Below are 14,234 nucleotides of genomic sequence, written 5' to 3' on the forward strand. Positions count from 1 at the left end.
ATTTTTGTGTCTGTTTGTTTTGGAGGTTTTTTGGTTGTTGTTGTTTGTTTGTGTGTTTTTGTTTTGTTTAGTTGTTTTTTAAGTTTTGTTTTGTTTGTAACTAAATACTAAATCTCCAGTTATTTCCAATTGCTTGCCATTGCAGGCATCTTCAGCTAGGAGTCTTGGTCACTGTGAGCAATCTGTAGATCCAGTCACACAAGATGCATTCCACTTTTTGACTTTTCATCACCCATGTGTTTCCCCTTCTCATGCATCTCATCTCTTGCGCACTATGGGGAAATATTCCCTGAAAAATGATCCTTAATCCAAATATTTGTCCAAATTCTGATTTTCCATGCCTTGTAGCTGCACCAGTACACACTATAACTCTGAATGCAATGGTTTTATACCAAGTCCTGCGTGGGTGCATGAAGACATTGAATAACACTGTGTCTCACCTTTCATGCCACATTGTTCTGCATCATTGGTAAAATAAGCCTTGCAAGAAAACGTCTGCACTCAAAACAGATGGCATAAGGAGCAGGTAAGGGTGCTGAGCCCATCCAGCAGTGCCCATCTGCTGCTGCTTACTTTGTTGTTTCTTCCCCTGCTGCCCTTGGTGCTATGAGCAGCCTAGGAATCATCATTATGGCAATTCTTATTTTCTGATACTAAAAATAAGAATTTCAGTGTCTCTGCTGTCCATGTTTTAAGAAGCAGGCAAGATGAAGTTCACTTTTTAGTATTAGAAATTTCAATTCTCCATTTTCGTAAGCTAATGAGAATGCATCTGCAGCAGCAGAGGTAAACATCTTTTTTGAGGGAGCATGGTGTGAAGGGTCTGTGCCTGCTGTTTTGTCCTTCAGATGACACTCTCACACTGATTGTCAGCAGTACTGTCATTTAGAAGGAAGGAAGATTTTAGCTGTCTGGAACAAAAACATTTAAGTCTCTGATGCCGGATTTAGCAGCCTGACTTCTGATGACCCAGGGATTTTTGGCCCCAGCCTTGACCTTCGCAGTTTGTTTTCATGCAGGCCATGAAGACACATTCATGTATGAGAATGACTCACAAGTATGTTGTAGAGTGATCTGCTTATTGGATTGTGTGCATTATGAGTGAGAAATCTGCGACATAGTTGTGCTGACCTTGCTCCAGGGAGTAATCCTTTTGACTAGTGGTTAAACACCAGGTGAAATACAGATTGACATTGCTGGCATGAATGAAGCTTTCCAGATAGGAACAGACAAATAGGAAGTATTTAAAAGTTCTAAATTATTAATTTGGTTCTTACTCATGTTTATTTATATGATGTGCTGTTTAACAGAATCCTAAGTCATATCAAGAGCACATCTAGATTGTTTTATACAATGCAAAAACTTCATTTAATTTTGTTTATTGTTTTTTGACTTGTGAAATGTCAAGCTAACCTGCATGAAGTACTGCCAGTTTAGCAGTTGTGCTGAAGAACTTAATGCCTGTCAACTTTCATGGAACACCTGCAGCAGCAGTGAGACATTGATGAGCAGGAGGACACTTTGCACCTTCTGGAATGAGTCAAGTGTTCACCCTTTTGCCTTTCAGAAAAACTAATGGGTTTACCTCTGTGCAGCAGATAAATAAAGTTTAGAGAAATCTTCCTGAGTTTGTAAAAGCAGGGTGAGTCTGGAAGCCCTGATATTAATACAGAATTGCATTATTACTGATGTTAGACTGACCATGTGGAGCAGGTTAGCTTGTTCATTTACTTCTAATATCCACAGAGCACCTAAGAAGGAGAAATTACCACATTTGAATGTTAACATGGTGCTGCAGATCTGTCATACATCCTGAAGCTGGGAAGAGCTGAAATGTGTTTTTCCAGAAATGGGCAACAAAGTGCTGTGCCACCAAATGGTCCTTTTTTCTTTAGGCATTCAGACTCCTTTGCCAGTTGTGTTATGCCTGTGTGACTGACAGAATATGGCTTCCTCCACATTTATGTACAGTTATAAAACTACTACAGTCACTTTGGGTGATACAGATTTGACAGTCTGGGGCATTTAAACACAGTTGTTTTAAAATAGCGTGAGCTTTGTTTCCGCATGACTGCATTCATTGCATAATATGGCTCTTGTGAGGCACAGTCAAAACAGCTTTCAGAAAGTAATAATTTCTTGGGGAAAGAGATTAACATAAATTCTGGGAGTGGCCACATCTGATGTTCCTTTTGAAACAACTGAATAAATGTGACTGACATTTAAATAGTATTTAAATATTAATGTGGTGATTTGAACCAAAAGCCTGCAGTATGGTTTATTTTCTACCATTGTATTCTGCTTTCGTGATTAACTTTGTCTCAATACCCAGACCAAATAACCCAATTTACACATTTCTATGTATATGTTTGAAAAAATGAGAGAAAAATGTTTGATATTGGAAGAAACATTTGAAGAAATGACTTCCACTCCATTCATCATTGTCAGTAGATTGGTAGATGCCATTACTTTAGGTGGAAAGTACTATGCTTCTGTCTTTAACAAGGCAACCTGTGAATGGCACAGCAAGAGAATGACTCTGCGGGTTAATAAGAAGCAGATGAGACTCCTGCCTAGCTATGCTGTTGTCCACAAAGTTCTGTGGTCTTCCTAGGGCTTCTGTGCTAATTCAGAGCCTGTCTACACAGGTTCTCTTGTGAAAAAGAGAATATTTGGGTTCATCTGCCAGAATGTTTTTTTTAATTCCTTGGTCAGAAGTATGTAAAATGTTTTTCTCTGTATTGTATGACTCAGTCCACTTACTAAACAAACTGCAACTAACCAATTTTTGCTGTTCTCTGTTGATATTAATATTTTCCTTAATCGCTGGCACACTTTGTATTCATAGCATGTTCCTGACTGTCCTGCAGTGTTCTGTGGCAGCTGTGTTAGCTTTTCCAGTGATAGGACATAACCTGTCTTTTCCAGCTGACTGTGGTTGAATCTGTAGCAGTGGGTCTGCTTTTCTCCTTCCATGTTTCCTCACATGCAAAGGTACATGTGGGAATTGGCCTGGAAAGCTGGGCACCGTTATATTTTTCTTAGGGCAAACGCTGCACCGTGTGTTGCTTTTGTGGAACTTAATGATCTCCCTCTCATGTAGTGTGGAAACTTGTGAGCAGTCTGAGGATGGTGGAATGAGGATGGTTTGCAGGGTGGTGTGGCTCTGAGGATAGAGCCCAGACAGGCTGCTAGAAACCTCTGCTCGAGAGGCAGGCACCGCTGGCAGTCTGTTGGCCTCTCTCAGTGTGGAGCACTACCTTTTGGGATTAAGGAAAGGGAGCAAAATTTTGATCTGGAAATAAAGACTATTTTTAGAAAACAATACTTAGCTGCAGAGGGGATTATTTCCGCAGCAGGTAGGGAAATTCCTGCTCTTTGTGCACTCTAGCTGATTGCCAGATACATTATTCACATTTGGCATCATTCCCATGCGTCCTTTTATTGATATTACATAATTGAAAGGGTGAAAATTGACTTTAATCTAAATTGCTCTTTAGTTGGATACTGTGTAACCCTTCTGAGTTGCTGATGGCTTAAACAGTCTGCGCCAGTTTTAAACCCTATTTCTAAATCGGATTGGAGGAGCGGCTGCTTTTTGTACTAAAAAGATCATGGCTTTTTTTTTTTTTTAAGATTTCTCAAACATCTGGAAAGTTCCTGTAGTAACTTTCCAACTGATGGATACACTTTCCATTTTTATATATGTATATAAAAGTTGGAGCACTAAATGATACCCATCTCTAAGTTTTCTCCCAGCAATGTCTGGAGGCAAAGAATACCCATAGATGCTGTGTTCAAAACACAGCATGCACCAAATTTTTGTTTCATATCTTGACTCCCATCTTAACTGGAATTATTGCATAGCCAGGAAGAACTGGACGCTCTTGGTCACTCATGCAAAACTGTCTTTGAGTTTTAAATGTGTCCTCATGACTAGCATACTGATTGATAGCATGCTGCATAAAGTGCTGGAGCAGCATAACCAATTCTATTTGAAGAAGATTTTGCAGAGGTTACTGTGCAGAAAATTCTGTACTTTTACGTAGCTCCTAATTGCAAATGGAAGGGAGGTGCTGGGTTGGTCTGACATGGTTCTTGTGAAGGATGGAGACTTGAGGAGTTGGAACATTGACTCTCATGACCTAGTAGTGTACCAGTGAAGTCTTTGGCTTTTAAAAGCTCGACAAGAGGGACGGAGTTGAAAATCTGCTTTGTGGGCCTGCTGCTCTGTGAGAACATGTGAAGAGAAGCTGTATGGGCAGCATTTAGTGGGATGTGCCCTGACTCACGGCCCTCTTACCAGTGAAAGTCTGTGGTATGTTCAGGGACAGCCAAAACATCCTCCAAACCTCTTACCTTAGAACTAAAATATCTTCCTTCTGCTGCTTTCCAGAAACTTCTGTGGCTCCGATTCTCTTCTCAGGCAGTGGCTCCTGATGGACAGTGGTGGTACTTACCCTTTCTTAAGTATATGTAGATAATCAGACGAAGGAAAATTGAGCTACTGCGTGGCATTATTGCAATGATGTTTGCCACAGCACAATTACCTTGCTTTCAGTGCTTATCTAATCCTGCACTTAATCTTGGAGACAAAATAGTAGTGTTTTTATAATCTGAGGTTATAGCACATCACAGGAATCCATCCAATCTGTCATAGAAGTGCCAGAAGTTAAAATTAATTATTTTTTTCCCTTCCCAAGCAGAGAAAAAAGAAATTGCTATTTACTGTGCTTACATTTTTCATAAAATTTCCCTTTACGGAGGCTCTACAGACCTGCATGGTAGAAAATTGAAAATTATAAGTGGTTGTTTGAAGTTCAGCATATTTTCAGTTTGTCTGTAGATGGAAATCACTGTGATGGACCTGTAGAGAATGATCTGTGGGTATGTATTTGCACTTGATGTTCCTGTGTCCGTGATGGAGGACGTATCTTTATAAATAAACATATTTAATTTTTTTTTTATTCTGTAGACTGAAATTGGACTGACGTAGTTATTGCAGCGTCATATGGTTCACACTGAGTGCAGCAGTTTGCGCTCACCTTCTTTTCCCATCATCGTTTCTCCACAGAAAGGGAGTGTTATTTGATCCCAGCAAAGGTGCTGCTGAGGCAGCAGCAGTATAACCTTGTGGTTTGGTGTGATGCCAGAGGACCTTCTGAAAGAACAAGAAATTCTCATTTGGCTATTGCACCTCTTACTAGAGGAAGGCTGGAGAATTGAATGCATATCTATTTCAGAGTAGATAGGTCCCACTAGCAGAGATCCTTGTCAGCATTTATGTGATTTTCATCAGGCTGTGTTTTGGTCTTGTGTTCCTTGGATTTGTTATCACTGTCAAAAGGGGTTGCTATGCTGAATTCTTTGTAAGCAGAAATTTTAAAGTAGAGAAAAATTACTGGTTTTCCCTGCCTTTTCCTCCACAATTATATGGCAGCAGACTGTTAAAATATTTATATTCCCCTATGCCTCCATCATATTTCTTGTGGATTTGAGTTTGATGTTTTTAATAACTTGTGTTATTTATACATCAATTGTTACTCTTTTTGATTGCCTAATTTCCAGTTTCTATTGGCTGCAAAACGTCTTTGCATGTGAAGAGTTTATCTAAACATTTTGATATAGAGCTTGTTTTTCACCTTTGGGATATGAAATTTGGCGGCTGTTGTGCAGAAACACCAGAGATACTGTTTATCTTTCAGTTTAAAGTGCCATTAAGCACTAGACATCACTTTGTTCTGCGTCTTTGCGAAAGAGTGCAGGAAACAGGTTGGAAGGAGAAAAAGTTTCGTTAGAGATAAAAACTGGGGTTTTTTTTCTCTAGAAAGAAAATTTTCCTGCAAATGTTCATTTAGTCTTTTATGACTTTCAGTAGACTAACAGGATTTGCTCTTTTAAGCAACACTTAGGCAGATAGATATTACTGCCGAGTTCTTTTCCAATCTGTACACTTTTCAGCTTTAAGGTCTGTGCCAGAAATTCCTTTTCATGCAAAATCAATCTAGATGCAGAAAACCAATTAATAATTCATAAGGTATAAATGTCAAAAATAAATGGTGTTTGCCTTTCCAGATGAGTCACTTAGAGCTTGTCTGCCTTGGAAAGTTATGGCATCGTAATCTAAGGGCTGAATTGGAAATGCTGCAATTTTACAAGTATAACTCTGCAATGGATGGGTTTCTTTCTGCTTGTAGAGGAACAGCTTTTCAACTTAACTGGGTTTTTTTGAAAAGGGAATTGAGGGCATCAGACTAAGGCCTATCCTTCCACTGCAATGAAAGTGTGTGCACAGAACTGTCTAAAGCATGAGAGACAACCAACTAGTGTATTTTTCTCTGCTGTTTCACTATATAATTTTTTTTCCCCTGGGAATATTATCTTTGTCATCCAAACGCAGTTAGCTAAAACTGTTGGTTGCTTCATCCCATTTCTTGCACTGGTCAGGAATGGATGGAATTTAGTTTTATTTTCTACTGTTATGAAAGGAATTAAGAACTTTTAAAACAGATCTGAGGCATGAAGAATGTTCTAACCAAATGCAAACATTTTTAGGAATCAGAACGTTTTAATGTGGAAATGTGCCTTGATGTGCACAATAACCATGAGTGCACATTTACTGGCTAGACTCCATCATCCAAGGAGCCTTTCTCTAGTATTAACAAATGGAAGTTTGTCTTTCAGGAAGAGTGGTTGGATCTTATGTTATTATTTGTACTCTAGATTTGGGTTTTAAATATGCACATAGTATTCTGAGGCTGGCAGGGAATCTTCCTTTCTCACAAAATTGCTGAAAAACGTATTGCCAAATATGAGACGAATTCACCACTCTTGGAAGTGGATGTGACTGCTGCAAATTGTAAACATAATATACCTTTCTTCTAGACTGTCAAAAGTATAAATAGGTAAAATATGAATTTTTGAAGCATGGGAAGGTGTAATTGTCTCAGCTGAAAGCTGAGGGAATCTTACGTAAATTATATAAATCTTTAGCTTTTCAATGCAGAAAAAAATATTTTTTTCCTCTATTAGACTCTTTCTGTTTTGTTTCACCTGTGTAAGATGCTGCAAAAAAAAGGCATACAGGAACAAAAGTTAAGCTTTGCATGGTAGCAATGGAATTTTCTTGCTAGAGAGAGTAGGAGCCAAAAATATGTATGACATCAAAACATATAAAATACCAAAAGAATGATAAGGGTTTTTTTGTTTATTTTATAATATTATCATTCAGAATATGTAAGTCAGGGTGGTTTTGGACCTGTGACTTTTCAAAGGCCTGAACTGGCATGTTTTAGGAAGGCTGCTCTTTTATAGCCAAAAATCTGTAACACTTGAAATAGAATAACAAAAGCTCTTCAGCTTTTGGAAAGTATCCTATTTTTTTATTTAACAGTAGACTTGGGCAGAAGTAAAATACTAGAAAGGAAGATGAGTGAGGATGAAAGACTGGAGAGGTCCACAACAGGGATCCTTGAAAACTGAGCAGAGGTGCACTGTCTGCTCTGGTATGTACGGGTGGTGACTGACTGGAGGGAGAAGGAATGGCAGATGTTCCTGAAGGAAGCTAGCACTTGCTGTTTCCTGCTTCATTAGCCTGCTAGCTCCAGGATTCCTGTTCCTGATCTGGACACAGTGATAACGTGTACTGTTCCAGCCCAGGAGCAAAGACAACTGTTCCCAAAGCACAATACAGCTTAAGTATCACCAGTGGGTTAACGAGGTCAGCATGAATTTAATGGTGTCTATCAGTATAGGCGGAATCAAATGTCACTAACGAGGGGAAAAGGTAACATTGTTTCTAAGATGACAACCCCAGCTGTTACAGATTTCCTGTCTCACAGGGAGAAAGAATAAGGAAGAGGCAATTGTCCTCTGCTGCTCTGATTTCAGGATAGTCTTTTAACAAGAACTGCTGGACAGCCACTGAAAAATAAGCTTTCCATGACTTAGTGCTTTTTTCTTTCCCTAGGGAGAGTTTGCTGTTCTGAGTAGACTGACAGAGCCTTTATATTTTGTGTGTGGAAAGTTTCCCCAGCGCTGGCTGCCAAAGGTTCTGCTAGGTTTCTGCTAGATCAGCCAAGTCGCTGCATCAGGTCGGTGACTCATTGGAGCAGTGTGGTGCAGCCCCAGCCCTGGCGGGCAGAGCCGAGCTCCGAGCTCCCAGCTCCGGGCCAGCGTGCTCGAGCTGCGGCCCCAGGGGCTCCCGGTGACTCCAGTACCCGGCCGGGCTGCAAAGTGCACTGACACATACTGGCTATGCAGATGTATAGCTTTTTGAGATGAAAGGCAAGGTTGTCCCAGTGTGTCTTCCTTGTCCATAACCATAAGGAGGGGAATGACCCTTGTACTTCAACATGAGAAAGCATTGTTGCAGACTCTTGAGGTGAGTTTCAGTATATCTGCAAAAAAGGAGCTATCCTTCTGCTCTGTGCTGTTAAGTGACTAAACCACATATGATCTTGTTTGACAGAAGAACATAAGTCTCTGGACATGTGTGCAGTTGTGGCTCTTGAGGCCCAGAGAGTCTCGAGGGCAGAGCTGGGCTTTGGCTGTCTTGTTTCTTGATGCACAGCCTGAATGTATTAGCCAAGAAAGGAGATGAGCATGCTTGGGTTGAGCTTCTGACTGGAGCTTGCTGGTTCCACTGCAGAGTCTATTCTAATAATAAAAATAAGTTTTTGAGATAAAAACAAGTCGAAGTGTGGACGGACTTCTATTTGAAAATGTCTGCCAGACTATACGAGAAAATTTACGTGATGCCCAGTAGCTGACCTTATACTTATGTCTTTTGGGCTGATAGGATAATTGCTCATTTACCCTCCTCATCTTAAGAACAAGACCACTTCCCAAATTATGTATTTAAATCAGCTATATGAGATTTCTAGCAACTTTTATAAAATGCAGGCTGTCTTCCTGAGCAGCTTTGAAAGCTTCTCTAGAGACATACAGATATGGTGCTGTTATATCTTGCTCTTTGTAAAAGACTCTTTCTCTCTTTTCTTCCACAGCACATTGGAGCAAGAGAGATTTGAAAATTTAATGAAGCTGCAATAAAACAGTCTATTCTAGTTCCATATTTTTCTCATATCTGTTTGCAGATTAACTATATGTGTGCTTAGGGAAACTTCTTGATCTGTAAACAGATTGACTGCTGTAGACTTTTTTTCCCCTGATTTCCTCCTGATATTTCTTTAAAACCTTTGGAAAATATTGTTACAGTAAATTGCATTTCCTTTAAATGCTATATTAATTTTCTTGCAGTAAAATTAAAGTTGGGAAGGTAAATTAAGCAGCTGAGGGAGAAGCCATGGATGTCAAATGAGCTGTTTGTTAAAGAATGAAGATCAGATCAGATCAGGAGTATAAGTGACAGCCTTCTGGATGGCTGAGCCAGAGGGCTCTGGGATAGGAGTTTAGGGCTCTTGGAAGCCCTTTGGAGCATGTGATGGAGCAGGTAGCAGGGAGCTGCAGTAAGTGGGGAGAGTGGGATCAGGTGTTATCTTTGTATGCTGTGTTTTAGTAATTTTATTAACACTACACTGAGGACTTAACAGAAGAGAATGGGATTTTTTTTCTCCTATTCTCTATTGCAAGGTCATGAATGTAGTCATGGTACCACAGCACCCCGTGGCTGTATCACTATCAGAAGTCATCAGGTGTTTGGTATGTTCCTTGAAAGTGACTGGGTCTGTGGTTATGGGTTTAAGATGTGAAATATTGAGGCTTTAGAAGCATTAGCAAATATGGACAAGATAATGCCAGCTTGCTCCTTAGTATTCCCAGGTCAGAGATGAGAGTGCTTTAAAATGTTGTTGCCCTGTTTTTGCTTTTGAGATTTCTTGCTATACATTGAAGAAGAAAGTAGTAATGATTTCTGGTGCCTGTGCTAAGCTACAGAGAAGACTTGAGAGAAAGGTATAGGAATTCTGTTCTATCATATCACAGAGGAACCTAAGTCTGACAGAAAGTCCCAGGGAAGAGTGGAAGTGGCAGGAGGAAAAGATAAAGTATGTTTACAGATACTTTGGTTTCCTGCCACAGCCCTCCTGAGCCTGAGCCAACAAGCAAAGCTCTGCAGTGCCCTCTTCTGCAACCATTTCTTTTCCCACGTCTCTGCTGCAAAGTGACCAGGAGGGCAGGAAAAGTGACTTTTTGCTCATTTTCTGTGCCATTCTTCTATATCTGAGGAATTTCTGGTAGGGTTTGTGGGCCTAGTTTCCTCTGCAGCAGGTCAGGGTGATCAAGGAACTGAGACTTAAGCAATTAATTTATTGTTTCTATTATTGTGAGTCCTTGGCTCTACTGAAGTAATGTGTTTGGTTAGCAGGCTGGAAAAGGTTGGGTTTGTTTTGGTACCTTATTTGTTTTTAAACAGCAAGAGTCCTGGCATTAACTATTGCTCTAAATAATAAAACAATGTAGTGTAGCTCTTAATTCTTTAATGTAATATTTTAAAAGATGTATAAATCATTTAAGGAAAGCAGAAAGCATTTATGTATTATCACAGGTTTTGCAAGCAAGCAGTGCATAGTCAAGATTTACAAAAATTTTCCCAGTATTTTGTTTGCAAAGGAGACTTTATACAAATGTACAATGGAGGTGACCTTGTTCTTAGTATGAAACATTCACTAATGCATGTGGTATATGCCTTTACTGAGCACCAAAAATCATTCTGCAGACTAAATTCTGCTGATCTGCGTATTTTTGCTCATTTATCTTGAGCATTCAGAAATAATTTTTATCCAAGATTTTCATTATTATTATTAATAACAGTGTTTTAGCAGCATATAATCCCAAAAATTAAGGAGAAATTATAGAACCCAGGTGTTTTAAAATTAGTATTGCAAGAGCAAAACCTAGGGTTTCGTTATAACTACATGGTTTTAAGACTTAAGAGTTTTGAGGGGGAAACCACACATAACAGCAGACAAATGACAGGTACTGCAAAGAACCATCAGTAATTCCTCTGAGCCATTTTGTCTTCTTCAAGTTTACCTCCTTTGAGAGCTGTTCCAGTTTGAAATGTGTTCTAGATCTTTGACAGTGTGTGATTGTGCCACTCCCTCTTGCTTTCTTTCAGACAGAGTGAAGTAGCAGCTGACCTGAACTTCTGAGGCAGTGTCTATATTGGAAAGTCACACAGTGCAAAAAGCTTGTGAAAATTGCAGGAAATATTCCAGTTTTAGATAGGTTTTTCTATGTCATGTGAATATTTAAAGTTTTCTTTTCAGACAGTTGTGAAGAGCTCTCTGTTCAGCTGATGGGTTGACTTGAGTTTTAAATTTAGTAAATTGATTGACTACTACTAACTTCCTTTGCAGGCAAGGTGGTGGAAGATGCCAGAAGAAAAGTAACATCATCCACACAGAAAAGAAATCATGTGAATTTATGAATCAAGAGGGCATTTTAAGAAATGATGTAATAAATTAATGGATGTGGCAGAGCAGGTTTCTTTACCTTTATCTCATTTTAAAGAACTAGATTGTCTTTTTTGAGACACAGAAAACACGGGACTTTAAAGAGATGAGGATGGAACTCCTGAAACACTCCCTGTGATCTCTGGTGATCCGGGTAGCACTGCTGAGTTGCCGTCTAGGAGTGTCATCTTCTGGAAATCTGAGCTACTGGATACCCTGCTGCAGCCCTGATTGCTCACATCTCCAAGGTTTGAATAACTCAAACCAGGAGGCTGGTGATGAACCACTTCTGTGCTCCATCATGAGTTTTGATGTCTGCCGTAGATGGCCTTCACTAAGAAGTGAAGGATCCTTAACCACTTTCTTTTTGTGCACCCAGACATAAGCTAGACAGTGAATGGTTGTAGTAACCAAGGGGTCTGCACTGGCAGTGCAAGCTTTGCTCAGAATTCCTCTCCCTGCTTTGCAGCACTTTTGTCTCACCAGTGTGCAAAAGATGTGATAGTGGAAAAGCAGCTGTAAACTCATGAGGAAACTGTGAATTCGTGATCTCTGGGTATGCCAAAGAGGGTAGCTGTTGTAAACGTGTCCCTGATGGCAAATGTCTATTTATTCTGCCTTTTTTGCTTTGTATTTTTTTTGTATTTTCTGATCTGAGCCATTGCTACCATGCAACCAGAACCCAATGACTAGAGTGGTGTATGATCTTGGCTGATGCTGGTCTTGCTGAAGATACATACTGCGTAGATCTAACTTGCTAATTTACCCCAGTGTGCAGTGCTAGTGGGTAATGGTACTGCCATACCTGTTTATTGTCAGTGGTTTGAAATACCTGGTTTTAAAACCTCACTTTGCAGAACAAAGATAGACTTGTGACTTCTCCTTGACATGAAAACTTTGGTTTTGCTGTTGATCAAGTAATCAGTGGGACTGGAAGATCTGATGACTATAATCCACACTCAACAGGCGAAGCTCATTGTAGAAACTGAAATATTTTAGGTGAGTGGGGGAAGACGCTGGATTCTGCATCCCTCTGAAGAGTCAAGAATAAGATGCCCCCTGGTTTCTGGAGGGTTATCTTTCCAGATACTTCCAGTAAAGCAATGCACTTCATCACAGCCATGTGCCATGAATTTTGGTCACCTTCAAATTCTTTGTTTGCACCTCAATCTTTTTTTGATGAGTGGTAGGAGAAAGATGTATATGTATATTAATATTATATATGTATATATATATGTAAATATGTATATTTATGTTAATTTTAAGGTCTTTTATTTAATTTCTTTGAAGCGTTGAAGATTTAAATGAAGAAAGTATTGGAATGGTATTGGAAAGGTAAATTTTAAGCACTGATAATGAGTTGATCATAATTCATCATAGTTTTTAAATCTGGGCTATTCAGCTATGCTTCCCGAAGTTCACACAAAAGCTTGATAAATTGTAGTAAATACTGTTTCTCATGAATAATACTCGAATCAATCAGGGAATTTAGTTTTGCTAATATATGTGGGTGAGAGCCATTCTATATTTAAACTGATTGGTGTACCTCCTATTTAATCATAGCTTTGCTCATGTCATTATGTATCTGTCTGGTTCTGTAGAGTCATTGTGATCTCTGCAGTCTTGCTTGGTAGGGGCATGTGCATGGCAAAACTTCCAAGGCTGCATGGACTTTTGAAGTTTTCAGAAAGCCCTCTTTGTTACAGAGAGCCATCATGTAAAGTGGATAGTCTGGCTTTTTTCGCTTTAGATCTTCCTAAGGCAAATGTCATCATTGGTGTACTTTACTGTCATGCTGCAGAAAGAATGCTTCTCTGCACTTATGCAAACAGCCTTTGTGAGAGCTCTGTTCCTTCTGTTTACTTGTGTTTCTGGTGCTGTTACAACTTTTATTCCCATAAGAACTAATGACATCACTGAGCGGTGTTACAAGTTTCATCCTTTAATATGAACTAATCAGTAACACAGAGTTGTCCAAGGAGTAGACCACAACCTGAATAACCTGTGTTGTATTTTTTCGGTGGATTGTCCAACAGAGTTGCACACAGCAAGATCCAAGATCATGCGTCTGAATAACAACACAGAGATTGCTTTGCCTTCAAACTGCTATAGCTGATGCTGCAAGGGACTGTAAAGATTGGTGTATCCCAGTGGAATCCTACAGCACTCTACCTGTATCCTCACTGCAATGAGGACAAAACTAGATGGTGACAGACACTTTATACACTTCCTTCAGACTGAACATGTATGTACACTAACATGGTATGCACAGTTTTATATTTTGATTTCTTGAGTGACATCATGAAAAGCTGCTGTCCCCCTGGGACTAACCCAGCTCTGCCTGTGTTCAGATGACTTAGTTTTTGTCTGCTTCTGGAGTGATGCGTATGTGGCAATTGCTCTTCCTCTGTTCTGGTCCTCACCCTCTCTCAGGCACTGTGAAGCTCTTAGGAGCCATATAAATACATTACTTTTACTTGCTTTTTTACACTACAAATGTATTTGGGTTTATAGCATTTCTTCTACCCACATAACCTGAATTTTTCCTGCTAATTTCACATATTCATTCTCTGTGGAAAGACCTGTGAGTCAGTCTTTGCTTTTCTGCATTTGGAGATGAATTTGAAATTCTTGAATCCAATTAGAGTCTCCCTGTAGACATGCAAGCCTTTTTCATTTCATGTTCTTCTGCTTTACTTGTCCTTGTGGAACTAGCAGTGAAATTATTATGGAGCATCCCTATTTACATATCTGTATATCATTACGTATCAAGCAGTCCCACCTATCAGGGATGTGAATGTAGCACTCAGACAAAGG

At 39.5% G+C, this 14,234-nt stretch overlaps 1 protein-coding gene across 2 annotated transcripts in view; it reads left to right on the plus strand.

Moving 5' to 3' along the window:
- Positions 1-14,234, plus strand: part of SH3GL2 (SH3 domain containing GRB2 like 2, endophilin A1) — an 86,402-nt gene that overhangs the window by 976 nt on the left and 71,192 nt on the right. Inside the window, exons 1-2 of one of the 2 annotated variants that reach the window (XM_064736916.1) lie at positions 12,729-12,752; positions 13,454-13,662. The exons of the other annotated variant lie outside the window; for it this stretch is intronic. Coding sequence (XP_064592986.1) covers positions 13,606-13,662 — 57 coding nt within the window. The 5' untranslated portion in view covers positions 12,729-12,752; positions 13,454-13,605. Of the gene's footprint in view, positions 1-12,728; positions 12,753-13,453; positions 13,663-14,234 lie in introns of those variants that run through there. 2 annotated transcript variants of the gene reach the window in all.

The sequence above is a fragment of the Zonotrichia leucophrys genome, chromosome Z (genome assembly GCF_028769735.1).
Source record: "Zonotrichia leucophrys gambelii isolate GWCS_2022_RI chromosome Z, RI_Zleu_2.0, whole genome shotgun sequence".
Classification (NCBI taxonomy): Eukaryota; Metazoa; Chordata; class Aves; order Passeriformes; family Passerellidae; genus Zonotrichia; species Zonotrichia leucophrys.